Source organism: Dipodomys spectabilis, unplaced genomic scaffold (genome assembly GCF_019054845.1).
Source record: "Dipodomys spectabilis isolate Male_0828 unplaced genomic scaffold, ASM1905484v1 ptg000297l, whole genome shotgun sequence".
Taxonomy (NCBI): domain Eukaryota; kingdom Metazoa; phylum Chordata; class Mammalia; order Rodentia; family Heteromyidae; genus Dipodomys; species Dipodomys spectabilis.
Genome location: NW_024870974.1, coordinates 5,622,161 through 5,649,058, shown reverse-complemented (window position 1 = coordinate 5,649,058; position 26,898 = coordinate 5,622,161). Strand labels below are relative to the sequence as shown.

Sequence of the window (26,898 nt, the reverse complement as noted above, 5' to 3'; positions counted from 1 at the left end):
GGTGTTTTATGTGGCAAAAGTTATAAAAACATTAAAGAAATTATTCATTCAAGTTTGGGAAAATTAAAGAATGTTAAATAACATATTAATTGTATTGAAATTTAATTTAATAGGCATTTTCTTTTCTCCTTGAAGTTCATCTTCTCTTAATATTAGGAAGAGAAAAAAAAAAATCAAGCTTACCTGGAGAGTACTAAGGGTTTCTTCAAAAGACACGGAAGTAACTGTGCAGATAATACGTGTTTTTGCATTTCCTCCCAAGGAGTTTTGAAGAATTCGTGTTAATTTGCTATCTCGATAATTTATGTAACCACTTAGCAAGAAGTGAGTTTGGGAGAAAAAAAATGAGAATTTTTATACAATAAGCATTTTTTATTTTTTAACAGAGAATACTGAAAAGTAGTCACAGCATTAAAAAAATTCTTTACAGAATTATGAGGCAAAACATATAAGTTATATAAATTCTGAATATATATGTATACAGAATCCTCAAAGATTTTTTTGTATATATTTTTTATTGTAAAAATACTACACAGAGGGGTTACAGTTACAAGAGTAAGGTAATGAGTACATTTCCTATTGAGCATTGTTACCTCCTCCTTTGTTTATCTCCTACCATCCCTTCCCTCCCCACCTCCCCAACTTCTCTCTCCCCAACCCCTGAAGTTGTAAAGTTCATTTTCAACATAGTGTCTTGTACTTCTCTTTGTTACAATGGTTCATCCTATAACCTTATCAAAGATTTTTATTATGTGAAAAATGTCAACATTCTTGATTATTAACTCAAGTATTAGATTCCAACCTAATAAAAAACATAAGCCATAAGTGAGTCCATAATGGGATACTTACCCAATTTGTCCATCACTAAGTTTCTTGATTACTTGTCCCAAGATAAATAGGCTCCGATTAATATTACAGCCTTCCTTTAGTCGCACACCTGAATTTATTAAACAAATATGCAAATTGTCTCCCTGTAACTCAAGATGTGGCTCAAATTGTAGAATGCCAGCCAGCCAGCCAGCCAAGCATGAGGCCCAGAGTTCAAACAAAAAATTTCTTTTGGAATCTCTCTGACCGCCCCCCACAAGACCTGGAGCTTGAATTCAGGGTCTGGCTGCTATCCTTGAGCTTTTAATCGAGGTTTGTGCTCTATCACTTGAACCACATTGCCATTTCCAGTACTTTATTGGAGGTAAGAGTCTCATGGACTTTCCTGCCTGGGCTGGCTTCGAACTGTGATTCTCATCTCTCAGTATTCTGAGTAACTAGATTACAGGCATGAGCCACCTGTGCTTAGCTCAGTCTTTTTATATAATAAAAATCTGTATGGATGCATCAGAATATAATTACCTGTGCACTACTGAAAGACATGTAGATTTCCTATCTATTGCTTTTACAAAAAATATTTCTACATAAGGTTTTGAACACATTTATTTAACAGGGACATTACTCAGTTATCACTGAATATTGCTGCCTAACACACAAGCTTAAAACAAGCAGCACTCATTCCTTGTTCATAGGTTTGAGGATGGGCTGGTGTGTGCTGGCTATATGCTTAGCTAAATGACTCTATAGTTAGGCTGCAGGAGGCAGTTTACTAACAGTACAAAAACATACTTTTGCTATTCTTGTTAGGAAATCTAGAAATTTCTTCAGAGAAGAAGCCTGATGTTGAATTTTTTTTAATCTAATCATGTTTTTCCATCTTTTTCTTTTTTCTTATAAACATAAATTTATGCTTTAAAATTTTTTTTAGCAAGTATTTACTTTAGTATATCAGGATTAAAGTAGGGAGAAGGAAAAAAAAAGAAACATTTCCTGCTTCCACATATTTTTCCATCTTTTTCAAGTACAATTTATATTGAAATCTTGGATTTAGTGTTTTAAGTGAATTTTGTCCAATGCTGAGTTTAACTTCTTCCTAGATATCATGTCTCTGAAGTTATTATAAATGGAGTCTTTCTATTTGAACTTTTTTGTTGTTGTTGTTTACAACTTACTAGAGAAGTGGACATATTAAATGGCCACTTTTTTTTTTTTGTCAGCCGTGGGGCTTGAACTCTGGGCTTGGGCATTGTCCCTGAGCTCTTCAGCTCAAGGAGAGCGCTCTACCGCTTGAGCCACAGCGCCACTTCCAGTTTTTGAGTGGTTTTATTAGAGATAAGAATCTCATGGACTTTCCTGCCTGGGCTGGCTTTGAATCTCTATCCTCAGATCTCAGCCTCCTGAGTAGCTAGGATTACAGGCATGAGCCACCGGTGCCCGGCTAAATGGCCACTTTTATAATGAAAAATGTTGTTACGCTAGGACCAATGTTGAGGTTTTTCTCTGTATGAATATATTTGGATGATATATGATATTATTTCTCAAATACTAGGAAAAGATTCAGAGTTTTCTTCTTATTGCTAACCATGGTCTCTAATTGATGTTATTCTACATAAAGTCTGAAGGACAAAGGTGCTAAAAAAGAAAAATTTGTACATGTGTAAATATCTGAGAATCTTAAAATCAGAAAGTTAGCACTGAAAAGATGCCTTCTGCTACCTTTCCCAATTCCTTAACTAAGTAAGAAATTTTAGATAGTTTTCATGGTACTCTCCATGGCTTTCCAGTTATATGACTCCATCAACTGTATATTTTAGTATTTCAATGGGTGTTATAGTAACTCAAAGTAACTATCTAACCAGATACTATTGTTTATTTATTTATTTATTTTTTGGGTCCGGGCGTGAGGCCTGAACTCTGGGGCCTGGGCACTGTCCCTCAGCTCTTCAGCTCAAGGCTAGCGCTCTACCACTTGAGCCACAGCGCCACTTCTGGCTTTTTTCTTTTTGCTTATGTGGTGCTGAGGAATCGAACCCAGGGCCTCCTGCATGCAAGGCAAGAGCTCTACCACTGAGCCACCTTCCCAGCCCCACTATTGTTTATTTTTGTTATACCCTTTTATCAGAATTTTTAAATGATTACTTCACTTATTTATTTATTTATTTAGTACTGGTCCGGGGGTTTGAACTCAGGACTTGGGCACTGTCTTTGAGCTTTTATGTTCAAAGCTAGTGCTTTAGCACTTGTGCCACACCTGCACTTCCACCTTTTTGGTAGTTAGAGATAAGGGTCTCATGAACTTTCCTGCTTGGGTTGGCTTTGAACCACAATCCTCAGATCTCAGATCTGAGCAGACTCCTGAGTAGCTAGGATTACAGGTGTGAGCCAGCAGCACCCAGCTATTTCTAAAAATATCTCGTAACACTTTTCATCTTATTGAAGAATAGGAAGACATTAAGTCTTGGTATTTCACAAATTCTTATTACCTTCAGCTCCCGTTTGAGCAGCTCTCTCACTGCCTGCCAGATCCACCAAATTCTGTAGGATGGGGTGGGAAAAAAATGCCCTTAGAAACAGCAATTTGAAAAAGATCAAAAGAAATTTTTAGAAGTAGAATTTGAAATACAGTTGAAACCACTGAGAGGACATCTTAAAATCATGGCATCTCTAAAAATCCCATCTGGATCCTTGTCTCCCTTCACTGTTCAGGATTTCCCCTTTCTCTCTAGTCACACTGGTCTCTCTATCTTTTCTTTCTTACAACACACACTCCATAACACTGCCAGCACCATATCTTCATGGAATGGTAAAGAACCCATCACTTACGGAATAGGGGAAGAAGGATAAAGGTGGCAAAGCTACACTAAGAAGGCAATGTTTGCCCTGACAGAATAGAACATTAGAAATAACTATACAAAGAGAGCAGAAGTAAAGCCATTGCTCATTTTCCTCTTAGTAAAGTTGGGAATATCAAGAAGTCCTTCCTTCCACCTCATGGGGTGGAAGGAAGTCACACAGGTTACGAGGTGTGAGATTCTGTCCAAGTAGTAAGATAGCAAAAGTAATGCTTTATGATCTTAGCAGTCTATATGATGGACCAGAGAAAGGAAGCTCATAGTGGCGAGGTTCCAGAAGACCAAATAGTAATGCAGAAGACATGTATCAAGATGGACTCAATAAATAATGGGATAACTGGACAAAGGGAAATAAAGATAAAGATGCATCAAAAACGACTACCAATATGTACAGAGAAGTCCTGACTCCATTGCTGGTTAGGAAAAGCCCCAACTCCTAAAGCTTTTCACCTAAATTTTAGAAGAGATGGTGGCCATGATGTACTAGAATAAAATGTCGTTAAATTATCCTTATACCATTTCAGCTAGCAATCTGGTACATTGAGAAGGTCAGGCTAACTGCCAACCTATACTCCCCCTGCATAGAGTATAGTTATCAGTTGTTACTAAGCTGAGTTCATTCTTATTTGGGACCATATGGTACATTCTTTTTTTAAAAATATTTATTTTTTATTGTAAAGATACTATACAGAGGGTTACAGTTACATGAGTAAGGTAATGAGTACACTTCCTATTGAGTATTGTTCCCGCTCCATTGTTTTCCCCCTACAATGGTACATTATTATGATTAACACTCACCAAGTGAGAAACTTTGATGGATCCATCACAGTTAGAAGGCTCACCTTTCTCTCTACTTTCTAAAATCTGTCAAGGAAAAGCAACTTGTAGGAGATGAATGCAATCTTTTTTAAAATATATTTTTGTTGTAAAGATCCTGTACAGAGGGGTTATAGTTATATGAGTAAGGCAATAAGTACATTGCCTATTGATCATTGTTACCCCCTCCTTTGTTTTTCCACTACCATCCCTTCCCTCCCCACTGCCCCAACAATGAGTGCAATTTATTTGGGAAGACTGACCCCAGGTAGGGAGACTACTTACCATCCTAAAGATGGTGTGCGATCGGCTGCTTCTTTGGTTCATTTTTGTTGTTCCATAGTGTCTGTTTTCTGTAAATATGAGTCACATTTCAGTGACATATATGTTATAGTCCAAGAAAAACATTAATTTTCATTTCAGGCTATTAAGAACAAGTATGAGTCAAAGCATGTTTAGCAAAACAATAAAAAATGTGATTCAATTTTAAACTCCTTTTTATAAGTGTTTGACACACAACAATACTAGGTGCTAGTGGCTCATACTTTTAAACCTAGCTACTCCGGAGGCTGAGATATGAAAGTCTTGGTTTGAAGCCAGCCCTGGCAGAAAAAGCTGAGACTCCTATCCCCAATTAACCAGCAAAGCTGGAAGTAGAGTTGTGGTTCAAGTGGTAGAGCAATAGTCTTGAGCAAAATAGCTAAGGAAATACGCAAAGCTCTAGGTTCCTGCCCCACTACTAGCACAAAAACAAAAACAGCATAGTCTTACTTTCTCCCTTTGTGATCCATTTCAAAGCCATTTCTGATGTGTAAACCACTTCTTCTGTGAGATCAGCAACATATACATTCCTCTGAAATCATTTTAATTAGGGAAAGATTAGAGAAAAAGTTACAGTTTGCTTTTTCAAAAAAACCCATGACAACGGTAAAATCAATTGCTGAATTCATCTGAAGAAGTTAGAAAAACAGACCTATTATTTGGAAGAGGAACAGCAAACAAATCTATGAGTATTAAGCTTATTGCATACATCCAAGAATACCAAATTCTACCTTGACGTTTCCATTTTGCAACTTTTGGGAACTTATACTGAAATATTATGGCTGCCAATATTTTAAAACTATATTTACTGCTTAAAAAAAATGATCGCTAAACACTTTAACAAAATCCAAAACAGAAAGAAGACAAACACAGAAACAGAACACACTTTAAAATATTTAGAATAATCCAGTGAGTGTTTTAAAGTCATCTTAATTATTACTCACATTAATGTCTTCCCGAATTATCAAAGGTTTCACTTTTTCAGTGTTGCAGAGTAAGTCTGTAATGGTTTCATTGTATATTTCCATGTAAGATACTCGTAGGAGAAATTCTCTCTCAGGAAACTAAAAGAAGTATAAAATATCAGAAACACTCAGGTATAAAAATTAATGTTTGAATGTTTATCTGTTCATATTAGAATGAAAGACAACTATTGATTGGTTAATTGACTAGTCAGTACTGAGGCTTGAATTAAGGGAACTTAAACTCTAAGGGAAAAAAACTCAGCTTTTTTTCCCCCTCAAGTCTAGCACTCTTCTACTTGAGCCATGCCTTCAGTCTGGCTTTTTGCTAACTGGAGCTAAGAGTTTTGTGGACTTTTCTGCTTGGACTGGTTTTGAATCTTGCTAGTATAAATCTCAATTTCCCAAGTAGCTAGGGTTATAGACATGACCAACTGATACCTGACTAATAAAGTTATTTATTAAACAGAACAAATCCTATGGATCTATGTTGACAACAAGAAACATAAAAATACAAAAACATTGGTTCAGATATAATAAAAAGTGAACACCCTACTTATGTAGGGTCTTTTGAGACTACTTATGTAGTCTCAACATAAAACTAAAAATAGATGCCTTTACTTCAATGAAAAAGCATAGTTTGGGCTTCTGCTTCCCTTCTTTTAGTTCTACCTAAAACTAAGATGATGTGGAGCTAAGTATTCAAATAATTTTTTCCTAATACTTAATTTAGCTTACTATCTGTTAGAAGTATTACTGTGTTGTAGGACTTGGGAAAGACTTAAAGAATGTTAAGTTCTATAAAGTCTGTGGTGAGAAAGTATACATACATTTTGTTTCATCTGTTTTTGAACTCAGGGCCTTGTTGCTTGCTAAGCAAGTGCTCTACTACTTGAGTCACACCTCCAGCCCACTTCTTTTCATTTTCACAAGAAAGAGACATCAATACTTCTAATTATTATGACTTTTACCCATGTCTACTTGTGAACCACACTATTACCTTTTTTATTTTCTGGAAAATGTCATGAACTGCCCTGGGTATAACTCCTAAACAATCTTCTGAACCCATCATAGTGTGTGTTTTCCCTGAAGCAGTCTGCCCATAGGCAAAGATAGTACCTGCAAACACAAACACATGCAAAGATGATCTACAGTGAATAAAGCTATTATTACTTGTCAGAAAGACACTTAAGACTAAAATGCTTCTTCAGCAGGGAGGGTAATACAAACCATTGTAGCCCTGGATAGCAGAATCAATGATTGGTACTGCTATTTCTTCATACACATTTTTAGTGGTTTCCTTACTGTGAAAGACACGATCTAAAAGGACAAGAATACAGAAGCTCAATCAAACAAATCAACTGTGTTTTTACTCAGTTGAGTAGTTACCCAAAGAAGTAAAAATGTCAGGATCTTGAGTGAGAAGATAGTTAAAGCAGTATTTTCTTCAACTTTTTATCTCCTGAAAATATCCTTCCCAAAGGTAAAATGTGTTGTTCTTCACAAATAAAAACCACAAGTCAGGCTGGGATGTAGCTCAGTTGCAAAGTGCTTGCCTAGCAGATGCAATGCTCTGGGTTTGATCCCCAACACCACAACGAATAAATAAACCATCAAACAACAACAACAAAACCCCACAAGGCTGGGCTGGGAAGGTGGCTCAGTGGTAGAGCGCTTGCCTTGCATGCCTGAGGCCCTGGGTTTGATTCCTCAGCACCACATAAGCAAAAAGAAAAAAGCCAGAAGTGGTGCTGTGGCTCAAGTGGTAGAGCGCTAGCCTTGAGCTGAAGAGCTGAGGGGCAGCGCCCAGGCCCAGAGTTCAGGCCCCACAACCGGACCCAAAAAACAAAACAAAAAAAAAACCCCACAAGGCAACCATCCTATATGTCTTCCAAAGGCAGGTGGACACAATGGTTGCCTATAGAACTCTAGAATCTGTCTGGATGTTAACCCTTCATAAACTGTGTTTCTTCTGATCTGTAAAACTGGTATCTGTTACCATCCTGACAGAATTATTGCAAATACATAATTAATACAAAGGAACTGTGAACTATTACTATTCCTTGAGAAACTTTTATGTTTTCTAATGTAGTCAGCCAGAGGGCCTAGCTCCAAGTTCAGCCAAGAAATACAGAGATCTGGAAGAAAAGCCCTGAACAAAATTCAAATGTATAAAAGATGTCTGGCAGCTGATGGCTGTATTTAGTGGAGCATTGACTGACTGTGCTGATCAATCTGTCATTCTATGATCTAACTGCTTGCATTAGTGCATTAAAACCAGGCAGTTCTTTCAGTAGTGGCCTTGTGAAAATGCTCATAGGAAACAGGTTTGTAAATGAGGAAGGAAATGCACTGATCCACAAGGAGAAATGCAGTGATCATACTGCTGGCATGTAACCATGCATCTTCCTTGTAGGCTGAAGTCCATAAGAAACCCAAGCACCAGTGGAAGGCTATTCAGGGGTCATGATTTCAGAGTGAAGAGCTAGTATGTAAATCAAATTCAGACTAATGTCATTTATCTCAGGCAGGTGAATGAATCCAAATCTTCTCATGCCTATATAGCTAAAGAACTGTGGCACCAGTCTGAATGCTTGCTTATCTCTTAAAATTGGGTTTATAATCTCTAACACATAGTTATACCGTTAAAAAAAAAATGAGGTCCACATTAGCAAATAGTCCTTTCAAGAGAATAACTGTAACTCCAACTTCTTGGCACTCAAATGTTATTTATTGATTTTCCGGTTTAACAATAAGGTGACTACCTAATCACTCATTCTTAAGGTTGTTGAGTGGAGAAGTTATTCTGTGCTGTCTTGACAGCATTAGATGGTGGCTATAACTTGGATTAAAGTCCGATTCTTATACATGACAGTGTGATTCCTCATTAACATGAAGAAAGCAATCATACCTACTGCATAGCCTTGTTAGAGAGTTTAAAGAAGATATGGGAAACGCTTAGAACAGTGTCTGGCACATGTTAAATCAATAAAGAAATCAATCTTGTTACCCCTCAGGACCTCAAAATCCTTTAGGATAGTCTTCAATCTTAGGGCCCATGGCTTTGAGGACACTGGGACTAAGTTGGATCTCTCAGTACCAAGCCTACAAAGTGTATTTCACCATAAGTTTAATATTATCATATGATGATAAGCTCAAAAAAGGCAAAGGATGAGAACTAATCTCTTCATTTATTCTTTAAAGAGTTTGGATGAAAAATAACAAACAATTGAAGTACATTGTATGCAAGTAAAACTCTTCTGCACAACATATGGTAATAAGTAAAAAAAATGAAAAAATGAATTTAGTATAGTAAATTGAATGATCTTAAATGATTTGATGTTATACAACATATTTGGGTTCATGGAGCTTTAGATTACAATTAAACCAATAAAAAGTTAATTATTTGTTTTAGTAACGAGGTATTATGGCTATAATTGTGTTCTAAACATCAATTATTATCTCACCATCCATACTTATAAACAATTTCTATTTCTATTTACCGAATGTTAAGACACATTTGATACAATTTATTTGCCTTCTGTTCTCCTGAATAGTTAAAGGATGCAAGCTAACTCTTGGTTGCCTGCCTCAGCCTCCCAAATACTGGGGTTACAGGTCACTACAAAGTGCATAAGCTAACTCTGGTGCTATGACAGGCTTACCAAAATTGAAGGATTTACTCCCATCAACCTGATAGATGACATTATTGCCAGTTTTCCAGTAAACTTGAATAGCTTCTCCAAGTTCTTCTTCCCTAGAAGAATTAAAAACATTGCATTTTAGTATGGTACAAGTGACCACCGAAATCATGCTATAAGAAGAAAATATGGTGATAACATGTAAGAGAATGTAATAGAAGTCTCAGAGTTCCATTCTCCTAAAAGGGGGTTCTGTGATCTCTTGTCTTCTCATGGGTTTCCTTGTGAAGCCCTATGTCCCCTTACTCTCCCCGCCCCCCCCCCCACCCACAACTGAAGGAAGAGATTCAAAACACCATTTCTGATTATGCCCTTCTGTAATAACCAGTGCCCTGTGCCCCACTGGGAGTGGCTGGGCAGTGGGCAGCTTGGAGTGGGGCCAATGGGCGGTTAGCCATTGGAGTGTGGGCAGGGGCACAGCCTATGTATAGGCTGGGTTGCTCCCTGTGGTGGTGAAGACCGAAGACAGGGACACAGGGCCGAAGAGAGAAGCAGGAGAAGTGGCAAGAGGCCTGCGGGAAGACAAGAGGCCTGAGGCCTGCACAGAAGGAGGAAGGGAGGAATAAAGATCAAGGTTGCCCCTTTGGTAGCTAGCCCAAGACAAAGTAGTTAGTTGCAAGCCCCTTTCTAGTGTAACACAACTGATACGTCACCTCCCTTTTCAACCTCACCTGCTCCTAAATTCCTACATGCATCCTAACAACGACAGCCATCAACCATCTTCAAAGGTCTTCTGATAAAAGGGCAGACCGATTCTTTCATTCATGGAAAGGGTCAGAACCTTCCGGGCTCCGGCCTCCGCCACCCCAAACGGTCACCTCTCTGACACCAGCCTCCAGCTCCTGGTCACCCTTCCCAGGATAGATGGCAAGGGTCAAGGACAACGCAGCTGTAGCTCTCTTTTCACAAACGAGAGAAAGGTGCTTCTTTGTTGAATCGGTAGGCAATTTCCAAACGTGGACAACCCCAGGTCCGAAACGCCAAGTCCGCCTTCAATGGCCGTTCCTCACACACGCCACCCGAAAGCCAGCGCCGTCCGCTGCCCGCCTCTCTCCCCGGGACGAGGCCGGCCGGGTCCGGACGGAGGTCCGCTGCGGGAGCGGCCAGACCGCCCGCACACCCGGCCCGCTCTCCCCCGATGGGGAGCCGGGATTCGAACCCACAGCCAGCCCGCCCCACGCAGGCCGCGCGCGGTCCGTCACCCACCTGCTGCTCAGCGGCCGCACTCGCACGCACACCGCCACCGCCGTCTCCTCAGCCATGGCGCCCGCGCGACCGTGAAGCCCGGCGTCCCCCCGGGCAGCACCCCGGGTGAAGGGTGAAGGCCCGGGGACCCGGGAGGGGCAAGGCCGGGCGTCCCCCGACAGCGACCCGGGAAAAGGGTGAAGGCCGGGCGTCCCCCGACAGCGACCCGGGAAAAGGGTGAAGGCCGGGCGTCCCCCGACAGCGACCCGGGAAAAGGGTGAAGGCCCGGAGTTGAAGGCCCGGCGTCCCGCAGCGACTCCAACCCCGGCCTCTAAGTTTAAAATTTCCCCTGCGCCGCTTTTGATTGGACCGTGGGCTCGTGACGTCACGGGACAGTTCACTTACGGCACCTGGAGGGAGGAGGGAGACGAGAGACGAGACCACTGCACCCGAGCGGGGGTGGGGTGGAGGTGGAAGAGGGTGGGAAGGGGCGGGGAGCGGGGAGGGGTGGGGGGGGAAAGAGGCGGGGAGGGATTTAAAAGGTCTGAGTTCCGGAGTGCAGGAACTGAGCTCAGAGGAGATCTCAGGAGTTGGTTCCCAGATGTGGCCCTGCAAAGCGGGAAGCCATTCCCAAACACCAACTTTCCCGCCAGCTTATCCTTGAAGAACTGGCATTCTGTAGCAGAAACTAGGTAGACAGAGGTTTGCTTTTCACGAACAAAGGAGAATATACAAATATGTGTGTGGGTGTGTCTGTGAAGTGTGTCTATTTTTTTTTTAAGTAGTTGTACAAAGAGGTTTCAATGCCTCAAGTCAGATTATGAATGCAATGTGTCTTGATCAATGGAGACAACAAAACAAGACACGCTAGCAGAAAAAAAATCCCCACAAAAGAAAGTCCTACCAATGTTCTCCCAAACAAACAAACAAGCAAACAAAAACCTCAGAGGATTTAGAAATTCACTGCCAAGTCCAGAAACCTAAAACCCTGTTGCATCCCTTTGAAATTCTGGCCTTAGTGTCGTCCTCCTCCCCCCAACCCCTTCCACTTCTTGACCTTTTGATTTGTTTCTATTGCCTGAGTTCCTTACAGGCTGATGGGGGAAAGAATCACTGAAGACTGGAAACACTTGTTTAATCATATGCTAGAATTTCGTTAGTAGAAGAGGGAAAGTGATTCTAATATTTCAACAAAATAGTATTTAGCTTTTTCTTTGCCCTAAGTATGTGTGCTAGAAAGTACTCATGTCCTTTTAAAGACTGCTTTTACCCTGTTTGTTGATTGATTTCTAAGGAAGCTGCAAGAATTTTCCTAATTTTGAAAGAAGCAGCAAGAAATGTCCACACTCCCTAACTGAAATATGACTGCAATTACTCATTTTTTTTAGTAACTATAATTATTTTGTAGTGGCATTAGGACTTGAACTCAGGACCTCAAACTATCATTTGGCTTTTCCATTCAAGGCTAACACTCTACCACCTGAGCCACACCTTCAGTTCCTGCTCTGCTGGTTAATTGGAGATAAGAGACTCATGAAATTTTCAGTCTGACCTGGCTTCAAACCCCATGATGTTCTGATCTCAGCCTTCTGAGTAGCTAGGATTATGAGTGTGAGCCCTATAAAGTGACTTACTTGTGAAGGTATTTTAATTCCATTCAAGAAGGGAAAGTGAATTTCTGAGGCATGCTAATTGATGTTTTGTTCCCCCACCCCCTCCAACCTTTAAACTGTATTATTATATTTAAACTGCAGAGGGTGCTGTAATTCTTCCAAAAAGCTTAGCCTAACTGGATATTATTTGAAGTACAAATTTTGAAGCAGTAACTGGATAGTGTTTGAATGTGGTGCAAATGTCAGGATTTGTAGAAACTTCTTGTATTAAAAGCATTCACCAATTCAAATTACTTAACTGTGGTCACTATATGTATTGTACATAAAATTAACTATGGTATGTATTTATATCATGCCATCCCCTTCAATAGGAATTACTTTTTTTTTTCTAATAGGTATAATGCTTAATTTCTTTTTTTTTTTTTTGGTCAGTCATGGGGCTTGAACTCAGGGACTGGGCATTATTCTTGAGCTCTTTTGCTCAAGGCTAGTATTCTACCACTTTGAGCCATAGCTCTACTTCTAGTTTTTTGGTGGTTAATTGGACATAAGAGTCTAATGGACTCTCTTGCCCAAGGGTTGGCTTTGAACCTTGATCCACAGATCTCAGTCTCCTGAATTTCTAGGATTACATGTGTGAGCCACTGGCACATGACTTAATTTCTTAAATTAATTAAATGCTTATTTTCTTTCTTTCTTTTCTTTTGGGGGGGGGGTCCGGTAGTGGGGCCTGAACTCTGGGCCTGGGCACTATCCCTCAGCTCTTCAGCTCAAGGCTAGCGCTCTACCACTTGAGCCATAGCACCACTTCTGGCTTTTGCTGCTTATGTGGTGCTGAGGAATCGAACCCAGGGCCTCATGCATGCAAGGCAAGCACTCTACCACTGAGCCACCTTCCCAGCCCAGCTTAGAGATCTTTATTTGTAATAATTACAGACATGATATCACTTTCCTTCCCCAGATACTCTATGTTTTAACTTAAGTAGATGTACAAAGGGGTTTCAATTGAACATGTTAACTTATGAGTACAATGCATCTTGATCAGTGTCATTCCTTTTGTCATTCTCCCCATCTCTTCCAACCCTGCCCATCCCTTCAAGTTTCCTACTTCCATTTTCTTTCCTTTTACTCATGGTTACAGAGAACTTGTGTGGCACTATGAAAACTTCCAGCCTGGTCAGTCCAACTCCACCATTTACAAGTAATGCCATACTTGAAAATTATTTATCTCCATGAATTATTTTTTTTCCATCCACAAAGTGAGAGAATTGAATGTACTTGTAAGATCCTTTCCAGCTCCCATAAGTCTATGAGTCCTCATTGGAAAACCAACAAACAAAAAAAATAGACTTGTTTTTAACCACAAAAATGCATGTGTGCTAACAGAGTGAGACCAAAGGAGGATATTCTTAGGAGAGGATCACAAAGGCACAATGCCCATGTGCATCTGATTATATGAAATAATATATATGAAAATAAACTCCAAGAAATGGACACAAGAGTCTTTCTCTTTTCTTTTATACTGTTGTTGTTTTCTTTTCCTTTTGTCTTGCTTGTTCATTCATCTGTCTTTGGGAGGGTAAGGGGAGCAAAGAAATGGAGGGACAAAGGGTGAACAAATATAGTAGTGGTATTGACTGGACACTACGTTGAAAATGAACTATACAACTTGTGAGTGGGGATGGGAGGGAAAAACTGGGAGAGAGAGCTAGGGAAAGGGTGATATTGTCCAAAAAGAGATGTACTCTTTACTGGGTTTATGTTACTATTACCCCTCTGTACATCACCATTACATTAACAATTTAAAAAGTAAAAAAAAATTAAAATGCATATGAGATAATACATGTGCTCATTAGCTTGATTTAAGAATTCCATAGTGTGTGTTTCAAACATTGTACTATATATTACAAACACATATATAGGCAGTTCAAATAATGAAACAATACCAAAAGAAACTTGCTTAAATTTAGGATGAATGAGTGTACAGGTGAGTATACAGTTCAATATTACTAGGTGAGGGAGTGAGGAGAGAGGTGTGTGTTACAGGGGAAAGCTCAAGCAGAAAGGAATCCAATGAAATCGATTCTCTTTCTAGACAAAAAAACCCCAAATTGACACGGCCATCCTGACTCTTAGTAAAGGTGTCACTTCTAGACCTAGATAACAAAAGCTTCACAGGGGCATTTTAACATTTTTATTTATTTTTTTTACTGTCAAAGTGATGTACAGAGGGGTTGCAGATACATGGGTAAGGTAATAAGTACATGTCTTGTCAAACTTGTTACCCCTTCCCTCATTTTTCTCCTACTTTCCCTCCCTCCCACCTCCGCCCCTAAGTGTACAGATCATTTCCATTGTGTATATTGCTATTGCTTTGGTTCCCTGCTTGGCCTTTGTCTCACCATTCTGTTGTTCGCCTTCCCTTCCCTAATTGCAGTAAACGTATATACAATACCAGGGTACCAAAAGCAAATACAGTGACAACAGGGGTTCTTGTTCTTGGTGAACATCCTTTCCCTTCTTGATGGTCCATACCTTGGTCATGCCCCCTCAAGCTCGGGTCTTATTCTCTCTTTATTGGGAAATGAAGATGGTCAGGTAAGAAGGCCTAATTTCATACTTCAGTCCAGCCTCCTCAATGCCAGCCATTCTGCCTCTGCACTCACTCTTCTCTCACTGTATGCTCTTCTCCTGAGGAATGGTTGGCTATCAGGATGGGGGTGTGTCCTTTCATTGGTGTGAGAGGAAACCTCATGATGGTGAAAAACATCATGAAACGTTTTCTGACCATTACCAATGGTTTTCATCATAAACCTTCCTCATGTGATGGAGAAGGTCTGTATCTTCATAGTAAATTCTGTTTCATCAATTAAAAAAAAAAAGAAAGCTGTGTGCCAGTGGCTCATACTTGTAATCCTAGCTACTTAGAAGGCTGAAATCTGAGGATTGCAGTTCAAAGCCAGTGTGGGCAGGAAAGTCTGTGAGACTCTTATCTCCAATAAACTACTCAGAAAAAGCCAGCAAAAAAAAAAAAAAGAAAGAAAGAAAAGAAAAAAAAGAAAAAGAAAAGAAAAAAGAAAGTTGAGGGCTTATGCCTGTAACCCTAGCTACTTGCTTAGGCTGCTGAAGCTGGGAAGATCACGATTCTAGGCCAGCCAGAGCTGAAAAGTTTGTAAAAAGTATCCCTCTCAGTAAATAGCTATCACTTACTTTCCTAGCTACAATGGAAGCCTAACATAGGTAGACTATGTTTAAACTAGAGTTTAAATTTGTACGACCTCCAGCCCCCCAACTACCCCCCCCACAAACATTATAAGTTGAGAAAAAGAGGAGAAGGAATGTGTACATTAAGAAACGATAGAACCTTTTTATCTAAAAACAATTTGTGGGCCTAGCTTGGTTCTTGATGGGAAAAAAACTCTCAAGAATACATGACTGAAACAATGGGAGATATTTGAATAGTGACTAGATATTTAATAGTATTAAATTAGTAATGCTTAAAAACTGCCATTTTTGTTCTTAATATGTATTTTTATTGTAAAGATGCTATACAGAGGAGTTACAGTTGAATGAGCCAGATAATGGTTCCATTTCCTATCGAGCATTGTTACCCTCTCCTTTATTTTTCCCCTACTATCCCTTTCCTCTCCAACTACTCCTCCCTCCGCCTCAAAGTTGTAAAGTTTGTTTTCAACATAGTGTCTTGTACATCTCATTGTTACAATGGGTCATCCTGTATCCTTATTTCAGCATTTTGTTATTTCCCTTCCCCTCCCCAAATTAGAAAAATGCATATACAAGATGCAGGACACCAAATCAAATACAGTCACAACAGGGGTTGTACCATGGAGGAAGAACATACAAAGAAATAAAAATAAGTACATAGTACATTATAAGTACATTAAAAAGGACAACAGGAAAGATAAAATCTCTGTGTCCCTATCTTGGGGTTCATTTCACTTAGCATCAGGTTATATGGTTATATGTACATAGCTTTTGACCTCTTCCGCGTGTCCTGGATATATACTAAGACTGACAATTAAAGAAAACGAGTGCTTTTCTTTTAGGGTTTGTATACTTAAACTAGTGAAATGGACTGCCTGGTATTTGTTCTCTTTGGAGAGTAGTTTTCCTAGTTCTTTGGAGTTGTCTGAAATTCACCATTGTTATTTGAGTAGCCCATGAAAATTTTAGGGGTAACATATTATTAAAAAACTCTATTTCTTGGAGAAAATGAAATAAAGTTTGTTTAATGGAACATTCTGCCTTTCTTTTATGATCTATTAATATTCTATTATCTGTTTGTAGTAAGGAAATGGATATTCCTTATTTATGACTTCCCTGAAATTAAATTAAAACCTTCCTACTTGTCTCTTTTTTTTTAGTTCTCTCCAACTCCCCTCCCCAACCCCCCTCCCCCTCCCCCCCCCCCCCCCCCCCCCCCCCCCCCGCCATCAATTTCAGCACATTCTGGGCTTCAGTCTTTCTAGAGCTATTTTAAGGGGTTTTGTCATTTCTGTGATGTTTGTGTTTAAGAATTTCAAACCATCTTATTTTTCTCTCTCCTGTTCACCCTCAATATATTTTAAATCTGCAGTTGGACTCCATTTGACTATATCCAGCATTTCCCTTACTATTTATTCCAAAATGAATTTCCTGCGGAACTTTATTTAAAACAATCATGGTCACATTACAAACTAGTTCAAAAGAGCTAAAATAGTAGTCAAACATATTTCATTCATTTTGTGCACGAAGGTATTGCCAGAAGGGCATCCCCCACAGAAACAAACAAAACTTCAAAAGGAAAATCAATGAAACAAAGCTGGGCACTGAGACTTGAAGATTACAGCTGGAAGCCAGTCTGGGCAAAAAGTCTGGGAGAGTCTCATCTCCAATTAACCAGGAAAAAAAAGCCAGAACTGGAGGCCTGGCTCAAGTAGTAGAGTGCCAGCCCTAATTGTGAAAGCTAGCCCTGAGTTGTAGCCCTGATACCAACCAAAAATAAACAAACAACTCCCACCCCCAAACAAAAGAGAAAACAGCAAAACAAAAGAGAATGTGACCGTAATTTATCTGAAGCACAGTTGTTTTAAAGGCAGGATATGACTTTCAGTATACAGTTCATTGCCTCCTTCCCCACCTCAAAGTGCTGTCAATTTGTCACCTGTTTATGTCTTCTGTGTGAGGCTCTTTAATGATGTCATTATTTTCCCTTTTATAACAATACTTGGACCAGACTGGCACAATGGGTCTTATAGTAAGTTCTCTTCTTGTGTGACTCTATGCAGCTGCTGCTGGGTTTTGCAGTTTTCTGTTAAGACTTGCAGAATAGTGATCTTCAATAGGAGTAGGAGAAGTACCACCTGGGTCCCCAAACCCTTGATTTCCTAATCAGGACTTCAAGGTTGCTCAAGTGAAATCCCACTACATCCTGATTAAGTGTTTCTCACAATGAAGTAGCCGGAAGAAGTCAACAGCCAATATAGCTTACACATCTTGAGCTAGTTTATTAGATGCTAGAAACTCTTTTGTATTCCTCATAGTAATTTTAATGGGGGTTATGCCACATGTTGCTGTGAAAAGATATTTTAGTAAAATGGGTGTCAAAAACGAATGCTGGCAAGTGGCTCTGGAATTTGTAGTTGTGACTTACAAATATAGCTATGAAGCTATAAGCTAGAAATGATAATATTTGTAATTGTTGTTAATGACAAATGAAATTATATAAGCAAGAGTACTTAGCAAACGTTTTATGTACATGTGCACCATTGTGGTACTATTGTTACTGGTAGATCAGTACTTGAATCTAAGTTATTTTTAAGTTCTTCTTCCTCCTCCTTTTCTTTTTCCTCCTCCTTTATATGTACATGTTTGTATAATTAGGCACCTAACCTCCATGAGTTTACTTAGTAGGTCTTACCTGAAAGGCAGGCTTAGACAGTCTAACAAACTATGATTTTTATTTTGTTATATGATTCATCTAATATCTTCTCATTTATGAACACTTTGTAAAATTGTGAATATTAAATGAAAAGGTAATAAAGCAATTTAGATTTCTGTGTTAGAATCTGTCCTGAACCCATCCATCCATCTATGTAGTAGATAATCCATCTTTGATTTTTGCTATTTCTCCTTAAACACTTTTTTTTTTTTGGTTGGTCATGGGGCTTGAACTCTGGGCCTGGGTGCTGCCCCTTAACTCTTCAGCTCTAGGCTAGCTCTCTATCACTTGAGCCACAACAACACTTCCGGCTTTTTCTGCTTATGTGGTGCTGAGGAATTGAACCCAGGTCCCATGCATGCAAGGCAAGCACTCTACCACTGAGCCAGCCACCTTCCAGCCCTAAACACTTTTTTTCCGTGTCAATACTGGGGCTTGAGCCTCAAACTCTTGCTTGGTTTTCTTACTCAAGGCTGGTGCTTTGCCACTTGAACCACACCTTTAAGTCTTTGTGCTGGTTAATTGGAGATAAGAGTCTCAGGGATTTTTTAAAAAAATTTTTTTGCTCTGGCTGACTTTGAACTGGGATAATCAGATCTCAGCTTCCTGGGTATCTAGGATTACAGACGTGAGCCACCAGCACCTGGCCTAAGGTACATTTTTAGAAGCTGAAGCCATTTTCTCATTCAAATACTATCTCATGTTCTGTATTTTAGTGAACAGTCTCATGGTGTGCCAAGCAGGTCAAAGCAGAAAGCTGGGACTCATCCCTTTTATTTTTTATGTAATGAAGTTTTATTGAGTTATCTCCTATAAAGTTTTAAAGCTTTTGCTTCTCCATTCCTATGTTATTACTGCATTAGTTCAGGCACTTTCGGTATTATACCTGAGGTATTCCAACAGCCTTCTAAGTCCCCTTCAGGCCTATTGAATTTTCTGTCCTGCCTCCAATCCATTCTTCTAATTATTGTTGGTAGATGTTTTGTGGGTGCATGTCTAATTATCTAACTCCCTGAAATGTTAAGTAGAAGTGATAATAGCAAGAAAATGGTCCAACTTTTGTTATGCAAAACATTACCTAATGTTTCACCATTACAAATAAGATCATATTATAAGGACTTACACTATTATGAAATCTTGTTTTAAGAACCACTCTCTTCTATTTTAAAATCCAGAGTTTCTGTTGTATTTTACGAAATGTCTTTTCTGAACCTGTGGACATAAATGTATGACTTTTTTTTCCTTTGAGCAACTAATAGATTTTATTTTACACACACACACACACACACACACACACACACATATTTGTCATTTGTGGGGCTTGAACTCTGGGCCTGGGCACTGTCCCTGTGCTCTTCAGCTCAAGGCTAGAGCTCTACCACTGAGCCACAGCTCCACTTCCAGTTTTCTGAGTGGTTTATTGGAGATAAGAGTCTCATGGACTTTCCTGCCCTGGCTGGCTTTGAACTGTGATCCTCAGACCTCAGCCTCCTTAATAGCTAGGATTATAGGCATGAGCCACTGGTGCCTGGTTTAGATTTTAGTTTTTGATGTGGAATAGTTTTTGCATATCTAGAATGAAAACTCCCTTTGTGTGCTACTGGATGCTCTTTACTAATGTATATTTACAATGTTTACATTGATAATTTCATCCTGCTTATTGTTGAATAAAATTCCATTGTGTGTATATGCCATTCTTGATTCACTTATCCAGTGAGGGACATTTGGCTATTGCAAGATAGCCACGAGATAAACACGAGTATTCAGATATCTCTATAATAAAGTAAGAAATGGAATTTGATTCTCTGAAGCAAATGTCCCAAAGTGGCATGGCTGGATCATATGGAAATTTATATTTTTGTCTTTTGAGGAATCTCCATACTAACTTTCAGAATGGTTGGGTTAAATTACATGCCCTCAAATCCTCCATTCTCCTCAGCATTTTTATTTCTTTGTTATTTTTGTGCTAGTTCTGGGGCTTGAACACAAGGCCTTGTGTTCTTGTTTGCTTCCTCACTCATGGCTGGAACTCTTCTGCTTGAGCTGGGCCTCAAGACCTGGCTTTTTGTTGTTTAATTAGAATAAGAGTCTCTCAGATCTGCTTTTAATTTCTTTCTGATAACTCTTTTGACTAGGCTGAAATGGTATTTCGATATCATTTTGATTTGTATTTCCCTGGTGGCTAAGGATGCTGATTATGTTTTCATGTATTTATTGGCCAGCTGTAATACTTCATTTGAAAATTATTTGTTCAGGGGGCTGGGAAGGTGGCTCAGTGGTAGAGTGCTTGCCTTACGTGCATGAGGCCCTGGGTTTGATTCCTCAGCACCATATAAGCAGAAAAAGCTTATGGCTCAAGTGATAGAGTGATAGCCTTGAGCTGAAGAGCTGAAAGACAACACCCAGACCAGGAGTTCAGGCCTCATGACTGACCCCCCCCCCCTGCAAAAAAAAAACACGAAAGAAAAGAAAGAAAAAAAAAAGAAAATTATGGTTCAATTCAAATGCCCATTTATTGCTTGGATTATTTGCTCTTTTGTTTAAAATCTTGAGTTCTGTCCGGCGCCAGTGGCTCATACCTGTAATCCTAGCTACTAAGGAGGCTGAGATCTGAGGATCATGGTTCAAAGCCAGCCTGGGCTGGAAGGTCCATGAGACTCTTATCTCCAATAAACCACTAGAAAACCGGAAGTGGCGCTGGGGCTCAAGCAGTAGAGTGCCCGCCTTGAGCTGAAGAACGCAGGGACAGACCAGGCCAAGAGTTTAAGCCCCACGACTGACAGAAAAAGTTCTTTATATTTTCTAGCTATGAATCCTCTGTTGGGTAAACTGGAAATAGTTTTTTGTTCTGTAGTCTCTTTACTCAGTTGATTCCTTCATTTGCTGTGCAGAAACTTTGAAAGTTGAAGGAATCTTCTTTGTTGATTATTGCTTAAGTTTCCTGGGAAAACAGGAAGAAAAGTAAAAAAATAAAAAAAGTAATAAGAAGATCTTAGGCTTCCTATCCTCCAGGATGCTAGTCTTGTGGGCTGTAATGTAATATCTGGGTCAGTGCCTACAGTGTTTCTTTACTTGCTGAGGGCCATCAGCTCACTAGTTTTGCTGCTGCTTCTTCCTCTTCCTCCTCCCCTTCCTCCTCCTCCTCCTATCAGTTGTGGGGCTTGAACTCAGTGCCTGGGTGGTATCCCTGAGTTGTATTGCTCAAGGCTAGCTAGTGCTCACCACTTTGAGTCACAGCTCTACTTCTGGCTTTTTGGTAATTAATTGGAGATAAGAGTCTCAAGGGACTTTTATGCCCATGGCTTTGAACACTGATCTTCAGACCTCAGCCTCCTAGGTAGCTAGGATTATAGGCCTGAGCCACTAGTGCCCCAGTGCTTATTCTGTTTTCAGTGTGTCTACCTGGAAACTAGAGGCCATGTTTTGTAGGGAGGGTGTGGGGTCACCTGACAGCAGCCAAGCACTCTGGTGGACTCTGTCCTCCGCTTTGCCACCTCTCTGGACTCTGCCCAGAGGCACGGTGACTTCCACTCCCCTTCATGACTCCAGCCACTTCTGACTTCAGCTCTTCTTCTATACCTACATTGGCTCTTTTTTTTTAAATTTAATTTTATTGTCAAGGTGATGTACAGAGGGGTTACAGTTACCTATGTAAGGTAGTGAGTACATTTCTTGTAGAACATTGTTACCTCTCCCTCCTTTTCCTCCCACTTTCCCACCCTCTCCAACCCCCCACCCAGTAGGTTGTAAACTTCATTTCTAACATATTGTCTTGTGAGTATCGCTGTTGCATTGGTTCGTTCTTTGTCCTTTATCTCACCATTTTGTTGTTCCCCTTCCCATCTCTAATTCAGATAAACGTATATATAATACACAGGGTACCAAAATCAAATACAGTGACAACAAGGGATAAACCATAGGGGAAAATAGAAAAAAATGCTAGAGAAAAGAAATAACTTCACATAGTACATTAAAAACAACATCAACAAAGAAAAACTCGTTGTTTCCATATCTTGGAGTTCATTTTGCTTAACATCATCTTATATGGTCATAGTCATATGCACATAGCTATTGAGCTATTCTGCTCATCTGCTAGGACTATCCTAGACATATCCTAATTATTACAATGTGTTCCTGGCAATGCACCTCTCTGGGAAGGAGAGAGAATTTCCCAGTGCTTATGTGGCCTGCAGACTCCAGAAAACTTAGATTGTAAACTTGCTCAGTACCGAACCCAGTACTAGTTGTATGTCTGAGTTTCTCTTCTGTTCTTTCAGCTCTGCTCCTTCGCTCTGGTCAAGCTGTTTCTGCCCAGACCACTAAACGAAACATTTGCTTTCCCCAATCTGCTCTTTGAAACACTGCGCGTTGTTCAAAGATTGCTGTCTGTTCCCAACTGGAGCCACAATGCACATTTTCTGTGGCGTTTGTTTGTTCTTTCTTTTTCTTCGGTCTCTGCAGTTGCATGTGATCTGGTACATCTGGACACTTGGGTCACTGGAGTGGATTTTCACTCTATTATGCTTGCCAGTGACATCTGCCTTCCTTTAAAAAATATGCTCCTCTCTGTACGCTACTGAAATATCAGTGTCTCCTTGCCATCACCTGCAATTGACAGCTGCTTTCCAGCTGTTCCTGTTCCCTTCCCAGGAGATGGTAGGGTGTGTAGATCTCATTATTTCATCATCTTAAGCTCTGTCTCTATTATTTTCACCCAAACATTAAAAAAATCCTTTTATCAGCTGAGAGTTGTGAACTGGAAGGACTGAGCATAAAAGGTATGCAAAGTTGAAACTAAGCCAGACTCTGATGGCTCAGGCCTATGTTCCTAGTTACTCAAGAGGCTGTGATATGAAGGATTAGAGTTTGAAGCCAGCCCTGGGCAGAAAAGTTCAAGAGACTCCATCTCCAATTAACCAGCAAAATGCCAGGCTAGAGGCCTGACTCAAGTGGCAGAGTAGGCAAAGCTAGTGCTCTACCACTTGACACACAGGTCCATTTCTGGCTTAATGCTGGTTAATTAAAGGTAAGAGTCTCATGGACTTTTCTGCCTGGGCTGACCTTGAACTATAGTCCTCAGATCTCAACCTCCTGAGTATCTAGGATTACCAGTGTGAGCCAGCAGTTCCAAGCTTTGGATAGGCAAATTCTTTACTACCTGTGGTGACTCATTGAAAATTTGTAAACAACACCAGAAATTATACAACCAATGAAGGTATAAGTCTGGAAGTTATTTTGAAAAGATGAGAGTGTTTTTTTTTTTTAAATTTGACTATGTTAAGATGTCATTCCAGGCAGAAAATAAGTGTAATATGTGTAACTTTCTTTATAATTTGTAGAGAATAAATCTTCTAGTACACAATAAAAATGTAATTTATTTCTCATTAGAATCTTATTACTGATAGAGAATGTCTGGTTTGTCTCTGGGCAAAAATAATTTAAGAAAAATTGTACTTTATCCAACTTGAATTCTACTTAATTTTCAATCTATCAAATAGTTTACTGAAATATAGCTTCTAGTTTCTGTGACATATTTGAATGATCCAGTATTAAATGTAGCTTGTGGTGTATGTAGTGGAGAAACTTCAATTTACAGTAAAGCAGTTCATATTTATCAGCTTTATGTTCTTTTTGCCTGCTTCAATACTGCTATAAAAACACTGAAAGTGGAAGACATGTAATCTAAGATAATAATAACTGCAGTACAAAAAAAGTCGGCTTAGTAACATGGATATTTATTAAGATTATATATTAAGATTACTGTGCATTATGTTATATACTGTTCATTGTGTGAGCTATATATAATTGGCCATGCAGTAGGCTCATTTATATAATAAATTATTATATTTATTGCTTTCCTTAATGGCATTACAATGATTATGATGTCATTAAGTAAGAGGACCATTCTTGATCTAGTCTATTGTTGACCAAAATGTCAATATGACTATACTTAAATTCTATAGTAAGAGCTCAATCTCATACTATATGATGAGGGAATCAGAGAGAGAAGAAGAAGAATTTTAGATATACTACTTTCAAGGCTATTCCAATCTTCCTTTCTTTGTAGATTGTGTAGCTGGTTTATGTTTGTTACTCTAGCGTCTTCCCCTGCCTTCTCTGTATTCCACTTGCCTTCAGCAAGTACCTCAGCTGGTCAGGGTCATATGTCTGGTATAATGACCTAAACTTCTTTCCAAAAGGGTCTAGGTGATTTGTAGTCCCTCTTAAGTTGAGTTGTGGTTTCCCATTGATCTTTGTTTTTGGTTTGTTGTGGGTCCTGAACTCTGGGCCTGGGCGCTGTCCCTCAGATCTTCAGCTCAAGGCTAGCATTCTACCACTTTGAGCCACAGTGCTACTCCCAGGTTTTTCTGCTTATGTGGTACTGAGGAATGGAACCCAGGGTCTCATGCATGCAAGGCAAGCACTCTACCACTAAGCTACCTTCCCAGCCCTCCCACTTATCCTACTCAAAGGACATGGGGCAATTAAGACTTGCTTAACAGATCACCTGTATTCCTCCATTGTCATGTGCATTTTTCCTAATCATCAGCATCCTTTACTCCAGTCAAGATGGTAACTTCATCCTTTATCCTTTTTTTTGTTTGTTTTTCTGAGACACACTCACTATGTAGCCAAAGCTGTCTTTGATCTCAATGCTCCTGCCTCTACTTCCCAAGTGCTGGAATTATTGGCACATACCACCATGGCCAGCTGACATTCTTGGCCTGGAGATTCAAAGACATGAGGAGTAGTACAAAGTGGCCAGAAGTAGTACTAACTTCCAGCTCAATGGAATCATTGTTGTGTCTCCTAATGAAAGCTTTCTTCTTTAAGGACTAAGATCTCAAGGCCAACAGGGCACAAGGTCACAGTAACAGGGACAAAAATTTGCTACTAGGTCACCAGGGATCATAATGGTGCTGTTTCCATTCTGCCTCTTGATTCTCCTGTGAATCATAGCTAGAGAAGAAACAATTCCAGAGGTTGGATGCTAACTTAGAGCATATTCTGGAGAGCCTTCCCCTAGCCTTGAAAATTATTACCACCTGGTCTGGTACTATGACTCAATCTCTGCAAGAACATTCCACCATTCTCTCACATCAGCTGCTTTAGGATGATGTTGGATTAGTGAATTTCAGAAGCACAGACTTCTTGCCATTCTTTGCTGTGAACTGAGTTTGTTGATAAGAGGAGATGCTCTATAGACTACCATGCCAGTCAATGGAGGATAGCTTTGGCAGAAAAAGTATATTCAGGGCTGGGGAATCCATATTCAGAGTAAGTGCTGGTTCTCAAAAGAATGAAACATTGCTTTTCCAGGGTGGAAATGATCCAGGGTAATCAAGCTGCCACCAGGTAGTTGGCAGATCATCTCAGGAAATGGTGCCACATCAAGATTCATTTGTGGCCACCATTGCTGGCAAACAGGCCATACAATAGTGCTTCCAAAATCAAAAGGGGCTCTCAGACTTTGGGCTTCTTTCTTGGCTGCAGGCCAAGATGAAACAACAACTTATCTTTTACCTTAGAAAGAAAATCTTAAGACGCCTCCACAACCCCTAGAAATCTCACTGAAAACAAGCTCCAATTTAGGAAATCTTGAAGTAGTTCAGCGCTATCTGTGATTGGTGGTAGCTTGATTTAATCTGGGAAAAACTTTTGAGAAGTTCCTTTATGTGCAGATATAAATAACATTCTGTGATAGAAGATATATTAGTTATCTGCCATCTGGCTCCCACTTTTTTAGTGGTCCTTTCCAATGTATTATGAAATTAGGTTGGAGATGATATTAGACTTCATTTTTGGAGTTTAGGTTGAGTTTTATTGTGACTATCATTATCAGAAACTGTTTTAATTAAGAATTATATGCATTAACATGTAAAAAATACTATAACCCTAGATACTCAGGAGGCAGAGATTGGGAAGATGATGGTTCAAGGTCAATTGGATAATATGTTCACAAGACTCTACAGAAAATCCTGGGCATGGTAGTACATGCTTGTTATCCCAGCTACAGAAGAAAGTATAAATAGTAGAAACACAATCTAGTCCAGCCTGGGCATAAAAGCAAGGCGCTGTTTTAGAAATAACCCAAGCAAACTGGACTGTAGATATGGCTCAAGCAGTAAAGTGTTGACCTAGCAAGAGCAAAACTCTGAGCTAAAATCCCAGTACTTATATGGGGCTGGGGCAGGAGGGCAGGGGAGAACCTTAAAAAACACTGATGACAACATTTATCTACTAAAAACTCAGCACAAGTATGCTGTGAAGTGGTTCTTGCGTTATGTAAGAAGCCAATGGCTTATGTATTTATATTTGTGCCAGTATTGGGGCTTGATCTCAGGACCTGCCCTCCCCACCCAGCTTCTTGCTCAACTGGTGTTCTACCACTTGAGTCTCGTCTCCAGTATGGCACTTTGCTGGTTAATTGGAGATGGAATCTCAAGAGCTTTTTATGTCTGGGCTGGTTTCAAACCACCAGGTCTTAGCATCTTGAAAAGTGAGGATTATTATAGGTAGGAGCCAGTGGAGGTCAGACTCGTGGCTTAGTTTGAATTTTTGATTTCATAGGATGGGGTAACTATTGTAGATTACTGTTAGTCTTTGGAGACAAGGTTTGATATATCCCTGGCTATTTTTTTTTAATCAATCATGGGTCTTGAACTGTGAGTCTGGGCA

General features: G+C 39.7%; 1 protein-coding gene across 1 annotated transcript in view; it reads right to left on the bottom strand.

Annotated features, from left to right (window-relative positions):
- The window catches only part of Cenpe (centromere protein E), a 61,887-nt gene extending 51,085 nt beyond the window's left edge, over positions 1 to 10,802 (bottom strand). The window contains exons 1-11 of the mRNA XM_042701653.1: positions 10,687 to 10,802; positions 9,445 to 9,536; positions 7,010 to 7,099; positions 6,780 to 6,898; positions 5,762 to 5,881; positions 5,268 to 5,349; positions 4,782 to 4,849; positions 4,479 to 4,544; positions 3,312 to 3,363; positions 850 to 937; positions 184 to 313 (exon numbers count right to left, since the gene is read on the bottom strand). Coding sequence (XP_042557587.1) covers positions 184 to 313; positions 850 to 937; positions 3,312 to 3,363; positions 4,479 to 4,544; positions 4,782 to 4,849; positions 5,268 to 5,349; positions 5,762 to 5,881; positions 6,780 to 6,898; positions 7,010 to 7,099; positions 9,445 to 9,536; positions 10,687 to 10,742 — 963 coding nt within the window. The 5' untranslated portion in view covers positions 10,743 to 10,802. The remainder of the gene's footprint in view (positions 1 to 183; positions 314 to 849; positions 938 to 3,311; positions 3,364 to 4,478; positions 4,545 to 4,781; positions 4,850 to 5,267; positions 5,350 to 5,761; positions 5,882 to 6,779; positions 6,899 to 7,009; positions 7,100 to 9,444; positions 9,537 to 10,686) is intronic.
- Positions 10,803 to 26,898: the final 16,096 nt, after the last annotated feature.